The sequence below is a fragment of the Eurypyga helias genome, unplaced genomic scaffold (assembly GCF_000690775.1).
Source record: "Eurypyga helias isolate BGI_N326 unplaced genomic scaffold, ASM69077v1 scaffold3815, whole genome shotgun sequence".
Taxonomy (NCBI): domain Eukaryota; kingdom Metazoa; phylum Chordata; class Aves; order Eurypygiformes; family Eurypygidae; genus Eurypyga; species Eurypyga helias.
In genome coordinates this window covers 3,770-19,142 of record NW_010249308.1, presented here as the reverse complement: position 1 = coordinate 19,142, position 15,373 = coordinate 3,770, and the positions used below count along the sequence as shown (strand labels likewise).

Sequence of the window (15,373 nt, the reverse complement as noted above, 5' to 3'; positions counted from 1 at the left end):
AGCCCCCTCGGGCCTTCTCCATGGTCCTGAACAGCCCGCCGCCGCTCCCCTCCCGCCGCAGCCTGCCCTACCAACTCCCCTGGGAAGACTGGCTTTTCCCAGGCCAAACTTCCCAGTTCTAACTGGACAAGACCACACCTCCTTTTTGTTGCCGGGAACTTACAGGAGGGGGAGGAAAATATTGGCATAATAGCCCTGCAGTTCTTTTTTTTTTTTTTTTTTCAGGAAAATGCAGCCTATTTTAGTACATGCAGGAGAAATGCTTAAAAATAGTCGTCAGTCCTTCCAGTGGGAGAGCGTCCTTCTTCAAGGCAACTGAAAATCTCCAAGACTTTCTCAGATGTTAGAGCAAACGCAAATTCCCTTACAGTAAACAGGAACTATGACTCCCTGTCTTCTCTAAGCTAGTCTGAGGATGGTGAGGAAAACAGATACTCTGTACCAAAAGATGGAGCAGCAGCAATCTTGCTAGAAACATAAGGAATGAAGGGCTGAACATATGTAATGACTGTGCTGCCCAGTCTATTTGGAGAGTACAGAGGGACTCCTGCCACTCTTCATCCTGCCCAGGAAAATGTTGCAAAAAGATAACTGTATTCAAAAAATATTCCAAATTGGATATGGGTAAACACGAAGACCTGAGTATGTTTCACCTCTAGTGGAAATTAGCCACTTTATCTATGTCCTTGAGGAACAGAGTGAGGGAGCACAGAGGCAGCAGGGAAACAATCAGATCATAGCTCTACTTTTTCCTATAATGTTTTCTCCATTTTTAACAAAGTACGGAGAAAGCCAGCCTAGATAAAACTTAAAGTGAACACAGTGCACACAAGCTGCTAACATTTCTTACCATTTAAACCCTCCCTTCCTCACATGTCATCTCTTTCAGTATATTTTTGGCAGGCAAATTAGAACACCTGGATTTGCAAATCATAGCAACTTTTGATCCTTTTGTATTTTAAAGATGGAAATAGGATGAGACAGATGCTTCTGCATTGTGGATATGGAGGCAGATCTTTGACTCATCCTCTTGAAAGAAAATGGAAAGAAAAAAGCATTGGAACACCCAGAAATCTTTCTGGAAGCCCTGAGCCACAAACCCCAAGATGTAAAGGGATGCAGATGAGGGGAAAACACAGACTAAATAGGTGAAAGTGCAGAAAATGAGAGAATGGTGTGATGTTTTAGAAAGCTGAGATTTAAAAAAGAAGACTAACAAACAAACAGGAATTTAGGCATCTGGAGAAAAAAAAAAAAACAAACCCAAACATGGGGATGGGGGTGGGGGTGTGTGGCATTCAGAAAAGGATTACTGCCCTTAGTCATGAAAAGGAGATCCTGGCAAAGTAATGAGATCGCTAGTCAGTCTCTGGTTCAATGCCTCTCACATATTGAAAACTATCTGCAAGACCTGGAGGGCCAGAGGCCAAACAGGATGAAAATAGTTAAGGAAAGAAAAGACAAGAAGAAGAGAAAGAAATTACATCATTTCAGTAATGTCTTCTCAGCACTGAAATATTGCCATATTCTTCAAAGCATTTTCTCACAGCCACCAAAATGAATCCCACCTCCACTTGGAAATCAAATCAGCTAACACTGACTCATATCCTACTCTTCCTTTCTTATTCTTGATTAGTATGAATTGAAATCTTGATGCAGGAAGAAATGACATATACAACTCCCCCAAACTCCAAGCTTGCAGTATGTGTCAGGAGGAGGTGGTGAAAGGAAACCATCTTTGAAGAACTTTAAATAAATTAAATTCACTGATTTTATGTATTTTATTGATCAGTAATAACCAGTGCAGTTTTCCAAATTACTGTGGAAATGTAACCATCTTAGTGATATTCAAACAACTGGAGAAAGCAGCTCACTTGAAGATGTTTCTTTTATCAGTGACAATGCTGTTTAACACATTTAATGGGTGATTGATAAACAAGAATGGACTGGTTTCCTCCATAGTCTGTTACTCAAAGCATTTAGCTTTGTCACATCTTTATTATGCTTAGTTTACTTCCATCACCATTAAGCGGTATTAACTTTATAGCAGTTGTCAGGAGACAATCTGGGAATGAAAAGTGGTCCCAAAGATTAATAAAGTGACAGGGTATCCACGAAGATTGCATTGGAAGACCTGAGACCAAGACATTCTGTTTCTTCCATGGATTAATGACAAAACTCTCTTCTGAAAGGCCTGAAATAAATGTGTTGCAGTCCTCATGCATTTTTCTTTCACTAACCAGACCCTTAAAATTCTGAACAGTAAGAGGTCACCCACTGCATAATTATGGACTATCCACAAGCACTTATAGGAAATCACAGTGAGGTCTATCAGAGGTATGTGTGCTTCCATGTATTTCCATGAGGAACCAGTCAGTAATGCTACAGCTGCTTGTTGCTGCACTCTGTTAATACCACATTTCTGCATGCACGTCTGATAACAAGGTGCAAGTGTGAAGTAAATTGCCAGACCATTTAATAAAAAAGAAAATCAGTGGGAAAAATAATACTTACATAGCAAACATCTTAGGACTGTGTACACAAAGGGCTCATTGCTAATCTTGTTAGCAACCTTGCACATCGTTTATAATCTATAAAACAAAATTACCCACAGAAATAATGAATCTCAGTTGCCAGATACCCTCAAAAAACTGCATAAAATTAAATGCAGAATATGTACTAGAATTTCAGACACTCTACACAGTGAAAGCATTTTCTGATGGAAATTGATGAAACTATGTGTGCAAGATGCAAAATTTGATTGTACCTAGCCAGGGCTCAGAGGAAATGTGAGTGATGGTAGCAATTAATTTTCTATCATGTAGTTTTCTCTAAGGTAGCTTTTCCTAAGAAGTAGAAGACCAGATTGAACTCCCAACTATACTTGAAGGAATTTAACTCATTAACTGGGAGGTTGTTCTAACCAGCAGACTACGAGGTAGTTTGAGGTCAGGCTATTTCAAACTTTTATATCATTCCACTTAGTAGTAACATTGATGGAAATCCGTATTTTCCATGTCTAAGTCCATATCCGAATCATCATACTAGAGATACTAGTGTCCTACTTGTCATCTCTCTCTCTGATGTCCTTCGTTCAAATTACTACTTGGTTCAAGCAGCCCCTGAGCCAATGCTGTCCTTTCTGATGGAAAGATCTATTTGGTAACAAGTAATACTTAGGTGCAATTTTCTTCTCTTGCTTGATAAGTATTTTAATAAAACTTAATAGAAATTGTGCCAAACAGCAAGAGACTGAATGCTAACCTGGGTTCAGTTCTTCAGGAAATGTTTGTACAGAATATAGTCATGTCAGCAGTAACTCATCCTCAGACATCCTATGGTGGCTAAGGTGTTCCTAAAAGAAAATATCAAACCCCTCTGAAAAGATAGGAATAAATCCTGGCTATGATCAGTCTTGGTAGCTAGTCTAAACTCTGAGTGCTGAATAAGGCGGAGACAGTTCAGAGGACTTAGATATCTTTTTTAGATCAACAGATTTCAGACTGAATGAAACCCATTATCTATTTTGGGTTTGATTGGTGTAAAGGAGAAAAAAAACCCTGCTTTGGTTTTAATTGCAAGTTTTCTTTTATGTTTTGTCTTGATAGCTGACCTTAAAAGTCCTTTCTTCACACAGTCCTAACCACAATCTTGTTTTTAACTTTAAGGAAAACTATTTAATAAGAGGAGAAATATTATGACTGTGTTTCTTCATGAACGAAGCACTCAGGCAAAACAGGGGAGTCCAAATAATATTCATATACTCTGGATCCATGTATCAAGGTATACAATGTGTATTCTATTTTTGTTATGCAGCATGTAATAGATGTATGTCTAGCCTACTCATATGTCTACCTACAAAGTTATGTGTATATTTCTTGAGGATCAGCCATGGATTTCTAAATTGCAGCTTCTGATAAGTGTAAGGGAGAATGCAGACAAGGGCTGTTCGATCCTCTTTCAAAAGTCAGATCCTCTGAGGTGTTGAGATTTGGTGGGACAGCATCTCAGCTGCTTACAAAAAGTGTTTACCATCTTTCTAAGTGATGCAAACAAGAATTGTCATTATTTTTTCATGTTAAATCCTGAAAAATTTCCAAAGTGCCCTGGTCCATAGTTTGTGCTTACACATCACCAATAAGATTCACCTTTTCTAATTAAATGTTATTGTCTATTATCCTCTCACTGTATTTTAATGGTCCATTGTACTAGACCATGTTGAAGTAACTTCTTTTTCCATTTTGTTGGAGTTTGTTTGGTTTGGTTGTTTGTTTTATCCATTTAATAACATTTTAGGACAGTTTTATTTTTCAATCTGTCTGAAAAAATATACATTCAGGCTGTGTTAAAACAAAACCGTGGAACTCATATTGGAATACTGTTTGATAAGAACTGCAAGTATCAATAACAGAAATGATGAATTAAATAATTTTATGTTGTTTAACAATGGGAAAATTATCATCACAAACTGAAGTAGACTACAGAAAACAAGATATAACCATACTATTGAGTGTTAAGAGAAGGTAGAGAATGGTTCAAATTTTATTTTCTTGCAGAAGTTACTGACAGAGGCAAAGGGAGCAGGTAGGAGAACCTGGCTTCATATCTGCCCTCTACATAGGCATGCCAGACTCTTTTTTCAGAGTGTAGTTATATTTTCATTTATGTTAGTCTCAATTTGAATGAACTCCATTATATGTAGCTAACTGCAAGTGCATTAATAGAAAATCTTTGTATTCTAGAAGGCGTTGGGTATATTTTGTGGTATAATACTAAAGTAAAGGGCAACATGTACAACAGGACCAGCACATCAAACACATCGTAGGAAAAGTTGCTTCTAAGCAAGTATCACAGTTAACATTATTAGGAACTTCAATTACTACTTACAGGCTGGCGTTGAGCAGTCCCTTGTGTTGTGATACAGTCGATGAAAGTGCTTACTACACTCTGATGAAAATGTGACTGGCCCTGTTTCAAAGTAAGGAGGAGTTAAACACAGGCGTTCAGTGTCACTGATTTGCAGCTTCAATTAATGATGTCAACACAATGAATCAAGTTCAACTTTTTTCGTTAAAATTGCATTTAGTCTTTTACTACACCTTACACAATTATCATGCAATACAAGTATATTCCTCACTGAAATAACAGGAAGAAATACTATTGCTGTGCTATTATGCTCATGTTCTGAATAACGGCCCTTGGAAATTATGTACTGCCTTAGCCTTGTAATTCCAGTAATTCAAAATTAACTCTAAAACTTATATGGTGAAAAATTGAATGGTGCAACTAGAACAGAATTGTTTACTCACTAGTCATCAGTAGTCTAACATAGTTGGAATAATGTAGATGAAATGTGGATATTATTTCTAAAGATAAATAAAAGCAACATTTTAAGCAAATATGAGTTTCTAAGCCCTGGAAAGATTAAGTAGTTTCATGTACTAATGCTACTAATTTACACATAGATGTTTTTTGAAGTTCCTAATATACAATGTGGGTGTTGAGGGGAAAAAAATGACCGCTGAATCACATCTGGAAAACGGATCTCCTGTTAAAGTAATCCTAGCAAGAAAGGGTGCAGATCTGCAGAGGGCAGCGAGTGTTTCCCAGTTTGTGAGGCAAATCCCTGTGTGCCCAGGGTGTAGAGTATCATGTCTTTGTTCTTTCACTCTATGCTCCCTTTTCTGGATATACAGTGTCGCCTGCCTGCATTAAGAATATATAGCTACTGGTCTCCAAAATATGGCTTAAATGTAACAAGTTGTCAAAGAGCCATTCCATAATTGCTGATGGTCCTAGGAAGATATTCCTGTTGGCATGCAAGTCAGAAAGGAGAGCAAAATTTAATATTTGCATCATGTAATCTGCTTAGCACTGACAGCTGGGGATGAGTTTCCTGTGATTTGGACAGAAAACACTGAAATAAATTGACACTAACTGAACAAGACTAAATTTAACTTGCATCCTCTAGATTCAGCACAAAAAGGAACCCTGAATTAAGAATAGCTTATATAAAGCAATGCTACTAAGGGATCTGTATGAATCTTGATGCTTTGACTAACTTCTCTCTCAGAAGAAGACAGCAAGCATTTCTGGGCAAAAGATACTTATTTCACAACTTGAAAGGTATATCAGCCCAGTAAAACACACCAAGCCAACTCCTTCTTGATAGTGGAACCAAGCTACTACAAGGCTGAGAGAAGATTCCTCTCTATGACACTGGACACACTTGAACATCAGATATATTTTACAGTAATATATGGATTTCACAAGAATTTTCAGCCACAAATAAGCTCCTCAACAAACTGACAATGAGGTTTTGCAACTTTGTACTGGAAGACTGTTGCCATTTTTTATCTGAGAGAGTAATTAGGCTCAGGAGTAAGTAATTTGAAATTATCCAACATATAGAATCATAGAATCATAGAATCACTAGGTTGGAAAAGACGTTAGAGATCATCCAGTCCAACCGTATCTGTCCACCACTAAACCATATCTCTCAGCACCTCATCCACCCGTCTATTAAACACATCCAGGGATGGTGACTCCACCACCTCCCTGGGCAGCCTGTTCCAGTGTGTGATAACCCTTTCGGTGAAGAACTTCTTCCTTACATCCAATCTAACCCTCCCCTGGCGCAGCTTGAGTCCATTCCCCCTTGTCCGATCATCTGTCATTAGGGAGAAGAGACCAACACCCACTTCTCCACAACCTCCTTTCAGGTAGTTGTAGGCAGTGATCAGGTCTCCTCTCAGCCTCCTCTTCTCAAGGCTAAACAAGCCCAGTTCCCTCAGTCGCTCCTCATAAGACATATGCTCCAGACCCTTCACCAGTTTTGTGGCCCTTCTCTGGACACGCTCAAGGACCTCAATGTCTTTCTTGTAGTGCGGGGCCCAAAACTGAACACAGTACTCGAGGTGCGGCCTCACCAGTGCCGAGTACAGGGGGAGAATCACACCCTGGGCCCTGCTGGCCACGCTGTTTTTGATACAAGCCAAGATGCCGTTGGCCTTCTTGGCCACCTGGGCACACTGCTGGCTCAAATATATGGAGATAACATCAGCTTTTGTCACTAAATAAATTCTATGTCCCTTCAGATAACATATGGTTTTCTAGCTCTCTTCCCTGCCATCAAAAATAGGCCTTTAATTTTATTTGTGCCTTACAGAGCACTCTGTGTCAGCTAGCTTTTCAAGATGAATTGATAGATAGCTTTATGGCTCACAAGGTTATTTATGATTTTTCCTATAGCTGAGGACTGCTACATATGTTTCTTATTTGGCTTTTAAATGTGTCTACTATTCTTGGCATACTAGAAGTGTACAATAATTTTCTTAACCCTGAAACTGTAAAGATAATGGGCTGTAAAGATGGTAGTGTTGATTTCCCCTTCTTGCCTCTTTTTGACAGCATCATTAGTTTAGGATGTTCTAAGTATTGAACTAGTAAGGACTATATTAGAACAGTTTACTCAACTAAGGTTGATAGAAAAGGATTACAGTTTGTGCAGAATCGAGAAAAACCAAGTTAGGCTCTATTTTAGGAAAACGTCTATGGATTAGAGGATCTAATAAAGCTGTGGGGGGAAAAAAAAAAAAGGCAAAAATCCCGTCACCGCAGATCTTAAGAGAAATTCTGAGCCAACAAAGAAGTAAACTTGAATTTTGGAGTGAGCCTGTGAGCCTCACTGATTCCAGCAAACGTTAGTCAAATAATTTCAGCAATTTTGATCGCAAGTACTCATGCAGAAAAGGACTATTAACTTAATGAATGGCTCCAGAAACAGGCATAGAAGTATTTTTTTGTCTTTTTATTTTCTGTGACATAGTATTCTCAAAATGCCTCCTGCAAAACTCATGGGTTTTTTCCACTGTTGTTTTTAAATAATGAAATTTATTCTGTATTAATTATTTAGCTTCCCCAGATTATGTTTTTTATTGTACCTGAGCAGTTTCCAAAGTTAAATATGAAAAGGAAATGGATTAATTATTAATATAAGCATATCTTTCTTGTCTGTCCTCCACAAGAGAGCAATTTCCAGTATTCCTGTGCTATGTAGGATAGCACAGTTGGATCTATGTGTTTTTTTTCATTTCTTTCTCATATGGACTGAAAATGGTAAGGTTCACAAATACCCCTGTTTACTGTAAGAGTGAAGAGCAAGCTGGGTATGGCATGTTTCCTGTAGATGCTGTTAGGCTGCAGTTAGTTGGCAGAAAGTTCCTTAAAGTTGTGTTTATCTTAAAGGTTTGAGGACACTTCCCCCATGCAACAGAGACAACAAATTCTTCCCTTTCTTGACAAGGACTCTCTGGATTTTCCAGAAAAGAGGAAATGCATAATTGTTTCCAATTCTCTTTTTCATGCTCCAACTGCCAACTATTTCTCTAGTTTTTTATTTCACTAATCCAAATTATATTTAAAATCACCTACATATTTGCAGTGTCATACACTGAAAAACTTCACTTTTCTGAATTACAGAACATTTTGAACTTTAAAGAATCAGTGCAAACATCTTGCTGTTGGCAAGTCTTTTTGCTTATATTCAGAGGGTAGAATATTTTTCCAGTTGTTACAAAGTACAGTCCCAAAGGTAAGGGGACTTACATCTCCATTTTCAAGTACAAGTACTTCACTGTAATCACATTAAACTTTCACATTTGAAACAGCAAATGATTTTTCCTGATTCCTTTACACTGTTAATCTTTCATTGTTCTATTTGTTAAAATAAGCGTCCACACAAATATATTATGAAATGGAAGACAAAATATATTTCCTTGATACAGTGAAAACTTACATGGCCACACAGGTCTGTTTCTGAAAGATATATGCTGTCCAATGAGAAGTTTTTAAATCAGTTAACATGATAATAAATATGGTAAGACTGACATAAAATATGCAAAAAATACATGTATTGAAAATTAAAAATGTACTGAGTTCTCTCATTAAAATGTTACTTGCCAGAGATAGCAGATAGGTGCTCACAGATATCACATTTTTAACACCATGCTGCAAATTTTTTGCACAAAGATATAAAATGCAGTATCTATGGCATACAGACATGTATGCATTCAGTACGTACAACTATTAAACTTGTTGCTGCAAGTCAACAAGTAACAATAGGATGATAAAAATTAAACAATAGGTTTTAAGTCATTAATACTTTAAATTGCCATGGTTTAGAAGTTATTTTAGTTTATTCAAAGAGAGACTCAAACCTAGATGTAATTAGAGTTCTGTAAAAAATTCTAGTCCTAAGCAATGCAAATTTAACTTCACAAATGTTGAATTTGGGGCAGAACCTCAAAAAAGCTAATGGTGTGACTCTTTTGGCTGGTTATCTTTTTTTATTTTTGGAAATTAAGAGAAGGCAGCTGTCTTACCTGTAAAATGTTTTATGAACTTGTCTTTTAGACTGGAATCTCTTGGAAAAATTTCTGAGGAAAGAAACAAAAAGATGTATGTAATATAGGAATTACAGTGAAAGCTCTTAAAGCATAATGTGCCAAGAATTCTGCTGTAAAGAGACCAAATAGATTCCCAAATTAACTATGAAATTTTCATAGTTTTGTGTGTGTGTGTGTAAACAACATTGTGAAATGTTTCAAATAATTCACAGATGAATACCCAGTGGTCATCCTGCAACATGCTCTATCGGATTTTCTGACAATCATTTCAACACATCTCTAGGTCTGAGTTGAGCTATGATTTTATAAAGATTATATAAGTAAGTTATCATGGTATGACAACTATTTGAGTACCAGAACAAATTGTGTAAAATACCTAGATAAATGCAAACTACATACCATATTTTGGGGATTGAAATAGCAGGTACCCAAAGAGAAGTCTCCTACAGATCATCTAAGACAGATATGGGCTATGCATATTTTCATTGCACTATTAGTCAAAAAAACCCAACTCCTCTCTTGTGAAAATTACTGTGTTTTTTAAAATATTCTCTTTCCATATAGACATTTTTTCCAAAAAGTATAAGAGAAAATCCAAGTCTCAGAACAGCCAAAGGAATCAGGCAGAACAGAAACTGGAGGTAACCCAAAAAGTCTACTTACTTTTTTTTTTTTCTTCAGCGGGATGCTGCCTCTGGCTTACAGCACAAACTTTGGATGCCAGTAAATACTCTCAGATTTAGTACATTTCCCCTCATTATCATAAATTTTCCATTGAAAAACTTTATTAAAAAATTCTTGGGTAGCTGCAGTTATTATTGCAGACAGTGATTCTATGTAACATTTGCATGTTATGTTAAATTCAAAAGAAATGCCTTTCTTAGCACTAATACAAGGAACATGATTAACTCTAAGAGTTACAACCTACAGCTAAACATATTTATTCACTAAAAATATTTCCTTACCACTAATGTCATTTTAAATCTTTGTATTCTCCTACATTTTTTTCAGTTCTCCATCTGAATTAACATTTAGCTCAGAAGACAGCAAGTTTCCTTTCATACTATAGGAAGACATTAGTTATCTGCCAAAACAAATTCTTACCACTGGCTTTAGGCAGTTTCTCCGAGGTCACATGAGTGTATTTTTAGGCTGGGATTTTAAGCTAAAATGCTCAAATCTTACTGCAAATCAGCACAGTTAGGGGACCTAATTTACCTAAGATTCCTCAAAAATCTCAGCTTTAATTAGCTCGTTTCCTTATTGAAAACTAAATACCATCCTTCTCCGTTAAACTTAGAATTTTACTGACATGAAATGTCAGGCAGTTTAAAATTACACAGAACGAAGTATATGAAAAGCCAAAATGGTGAAACAATCTGTGAGTTCTGAATGAGATGCCACAATCGGATCAGTCCTGATGAATAACCAAAGCCTGGTGAGAAGGTTAGGCTAGGAACAGGCCATGCTTGCTCTGACAAAGAACATTTAGACCCAGATCCTTTCAGAATCTATAGAATTTGCTGGAGGAATAGTATCTGGCTTTTGCCCCACTGAATTCTTTGGCAAAGGTCCATAACACAGTATAGAACCAAGCCCCACCCCTAAATGCACAGAGTATAACAGGATAATGAATGTGATGCTCAGGCAAGGAGCTGGGCATTGCAAGCATAACTTCTCAGCTGTAGATGTGTCAGTAAGCCTGAGAGGGCACGCTGCAGGGTCTGCTTCCCACAAGTAACCTACAGCAGCCCAACGTTCACACCAGCCTGGCTACGCCAGTCCCAGTAAGGAAAACTAGGTCAGTCGTGTGTTGGAAAGCGGCTGAACGATACTGACTGCGTGCCTGCTCCTCCCCTGCTGCGGCTGCCACCCCTCCGGGCAGCAATCAGCTTTTCAACGTGTGCCCACGTTTCAGCTTTCTTCAAGCGTTCGTTTGCTTCGTAGTACAGTGCGTTTGCTTGGTAACGCACAGTCAGTGAGCCCCCAGCCCTCACAAAGACGACCTAAGCTCATTTGTATGAATATCACGGGCAGCACAGGTTACTGGAACACTTGTGTCCGCTGGATCTGATGGCAGGGGCAGCTCCATCTGAACTATGAATCACCCAACACAAGCACAGTCATTTCCTTCTGTCTTCCAGCAGCATAGCCAAGCCCTCTTATCTGTACACAACTGTGAGGCTGAGGCCTCAAAGGACTTTTAGTATTTCAATCAAACTAATGAACATCACCTTTGAATAGAGTATGTAACTGACTCCAGGGCAGATCACACCATAGCCAGAAGCAGGATCTCAAATCCATAAAGGATGTTTTTATAAAACAGTGAAAAAACATCATGACAAAACTTCTATGCTAGCTTTTCCCAACTTCTCACAAGCCCTTAGTTACTCCAGTCATATTTCATGTGGTATCTATCACCTATTATGAGAGACAGCTCAATACCCGTTCTCACAATGTACACTCACATCCTCGCAATGCAACTTAAATAGCTTTGACATATTAGTTTCGCAAAAGAAAAGCAGAAAAATTAATATAATAAGTTAGATCAGCAAAGGATTACTAAAATCAAAACACTTGGAAGTCATACTGGGCAAAATCACAAAAGAAACAGGAAAATGAAAAAATTAAATGTTTTAAGTGTGAAACCCACATGAACAGGAAACACTGAGTGGAGAGAGTTTATTCAATTCATTCTTGACTCAAGACCATGTTACACAAACTAATAAAATATAGCCAGTATACATCCCATGGGATATAGTAACTGATTGTCGTAAATCAGCTGGAAGAATATTTGGACATTGGAATTGTGGCATTCTTGTGCCCAGGCTTATAAAATCTGCACTGCTCACCAGACAGAGTGTGTACGGTGCTATTGACCCGGGGTTCATCCTGGGTATAATCTCAGTTTATAAGCACAAATAATCATAGTTCAAGGACTTCTGTGTACATTAAGGCCTTTAAGTGTGTCCTTAAATAACTGCTCATCTGGGGTAAAATGCTAAACATCCTACACCCCTTCCACAGACACCAATGGCCATGGACAAGTATTAAATGGCAATAGGATCTTCTGTCTAAAATACTAAGAATATTTACAGCAAAAATCTAGGGACAAACAAATAAATTTGGTTTTCCAAGACAAATAAATTAAAGGGGATGAGCTCTGCTTCACAGACAAAATGGTTAAGTTTGTACTATGAATTTGGTTCTAAATCATCCGCACTGTTAATTTTCTCAAGTTGTGACACTTCACGGAACGTGTCGTGGCTTCAGGTAAAAGACGACTGAATCTGAGTTTTATCCCATTCTGGGATAAATGGGATGATGGGGAGAGCTAGCAACATCTGAGCTAAGAAGCAGTGAGCAACAGCTGCTCCAGCTCCCTACTCTTTCATTTAGTTGTAAACTTTCTAAAGTTGATTTAAATCACTGTTGTTAAGCTAATTCCCTGGAAAATTATTCTGTGCACTTTTCAGTTGTCATTCAGCACCTAGTAGCTGACATGAATGTTTAATTTTTCACTAATTTGGACATGATTACAGAGAGGTAGAAGACTAAATAAGCCACAGCCCTGGGCTAAGGCATATGTTTAACCTGCAATATAAGATATAGCTTCTTCACCTTGGATCAGGGTTTTCACCTTTATGTGCTTTCAGTCTCTCTGAGATTCCTCTGTTCAAACTGCAAAGCTATGACATCAGGTGCTAATTTTTACCCTGTGTTTGCCCTGTTTCCAGTACCATGTCACCATAATCATGCCTGGAAAATTCATGTCCTGCTGTAGTATAAATAACAAGAGGAGTTAAATAAATCAGATCCACGCACCGGTTTGTTGGCTTGGGGCATGAAAACTCCACACCCCCAGGTGACATCACCTTGGCAGAAAAAATCAAGTTCTCAATTTTCTTATGCTCCCAACATACATCATTTTCTTACTTTCAGCTTATGCAGAGAAGCAATGTAAATCAGACAGCAAAAATTATTCTAGATCTTGGCCTAGTCCAGGTCTACACCAGGGGGATCTCACTGCAGGCTGTACTGTAGGCAAGCACAGGATGTAGCCAAGCTCAGGATCTACTTTGTTGGTCAAGTCCCTCAATCTTACTGCATAAGAAAAAACGTCTTTATCAGTAATCATCATATTGTCTTATTTGTAAGAATATTCATACATGTAAAAAAATTGCTAATAAAATCCAAAGTAATTTTTCTCACTTATTAAAAAGAAAAAAAAAAAAAAAAAAAGAAAAAAATCAACTCTTAAACTATTCATGGAAAACTTCTTCATAGCATGTAAATATTTCATGAAAACGTAAGTGTATCCAACAGAATAAAAAACCAGAACTGATGTTAATTATCACTACACCTTTGCCTGCCACCTAAATGGTGTTTCTCAGATTTACATGCAGATCCTAAAGTGCTCTCCACAAGGCATTTTAGTTACAGTATTTAAAGCTTGGCATCTTTAGCCAGGGTTAATAATTATCTGTTTTCCAGAATATCCATTGTTAATCTAGAATAACCACTGTTATTTTATACAACATTCCTTGAAATGACAAGTCCTATGGTGGAATAACAGGCATTCCTTAGTCCTATGCTGTTGTCCACTTCAAGAAGTTACTTAACAGAATTAGGCAGTTTGAATGAATATAACCTCACATAAATTTTTTTTACAACATCATACATAGTTCAAGATACAGTCAATAGAAATGGCAATACATCTTACTGTATCACATAATGGTTATATGACCCTGATCTGGTTTTTAGCCATTCTGGTAAAGTCATTTTGAGTTAATACAATTTTCTGTTCTTCTGAAAGGGCAATACTTTATAATTACCCTCCTTTCTTCCCTTTTTATTCTTCTTTCCTAGTCATATTTTCTTTTATTTCATAATAATTTTCAAGTTAAATTTATTTTAATACAAAGAAATACATTTCAGAAGGTCTTACCTTAGCAACCTTATAATCAATTTTTCCTAGTCTAATAGAGATTAATCTAGATTTTGTACAACTGTTACATATACAGTCTTGTGAAAAACTTAATTCCTGTCTATTTTATTTTATAAATATGGTATTTAGAAAGCAAATGTTTTATTGTCTATTTTCTTCTTTCTGCCTGTAAAATGGCATAATAAAACTGTCAACAGTGAGATGCAGCTGACTGTTCCATTATAAACCCATGCAGAGGCTTCTAAAAATGCTATTTTGACTTGAAAATAGCATATGATTTTTTTTTTTTTTTTTTTAAGATCATTTCACTTTCTTGACCTGCTTACAACAGAGTATGTGTTAATAAAGTTTCAATGAAAAGTGACACTTAGGACAAGACTCTACAAAGCTTCAACTTAAACAAAGGCTGTATTTGTTCATTATAGAGGAACAAGTCTTGCAGTAGTTGAAATTATCATGCTTCTACAAATATTGGAACACTGTCAGCACAACTGTCTCGAGTACTTGTTAAAATAGGAATGTCCCATTTATTTGGATAGAGCTTTTCTTCACTAGAAACCCCCATAGTGCCTAAAGATGGCACCCCTGTCTACCATGACAATATTATAAGGTGAAACACCGGTAGTAGTAGGTTTGCAGACATTCAGCAATGTCAAGGTGGATTTAGTTCATGGAAAAATAAAATGTACAGCGATAAAAGTGATAGTAACATCTTTCAGATGTAAATTCATAAAGGAATTGATAAGGTGTCAGAAGAACTTAAGCAACAAAGATGGAAATAAAGAGGAAGAAGACAAAAATACCCAAGTAAAGCAATATATTAGAAATGTGAGTGAATGGAATGACATTGCAATGCTAGGATGAAAGCATCCTCAGCACGATTGTCTTAAAAATACATGAAATCTTTACAAAAGCAGAGCTTAAAAAAAAAAAAAAAAAAAATTAACGCAACCACCACACACACAAAAGATATTCAGAAACCTTAATGAGTCAAATGAGTCAAACCATCCTTCTCCTG

At 37.1% G+C, this 15,373-nt stretch overlaps 1 protein-coding gene across 1 annotated transcript; it reads right to left on the bottom strand.

The window, feature by feature from the left end:
• Nucleotides 1-2,526: 2,526 nt before the first annotated feature.
• Nucleotides 2,527-9,437, bottom strand: FAM150A (family with sequence similarity 150, member A; the record flags this gene model as incomplete). Its single annotated transcript, XM_010151296.1, has 3 exons — nucleotides 2,527-2,591; nucleotides 4,888-4,968; nucleotides 9,384-9,437. Coding segments are annotated over 3 exons (200 nt in total), but the record flags the coding sequence as incomplete, so codon positions are not given.
• Nucleotides 9,438-15,373: the final 5,936 nt, after the last annotated feature.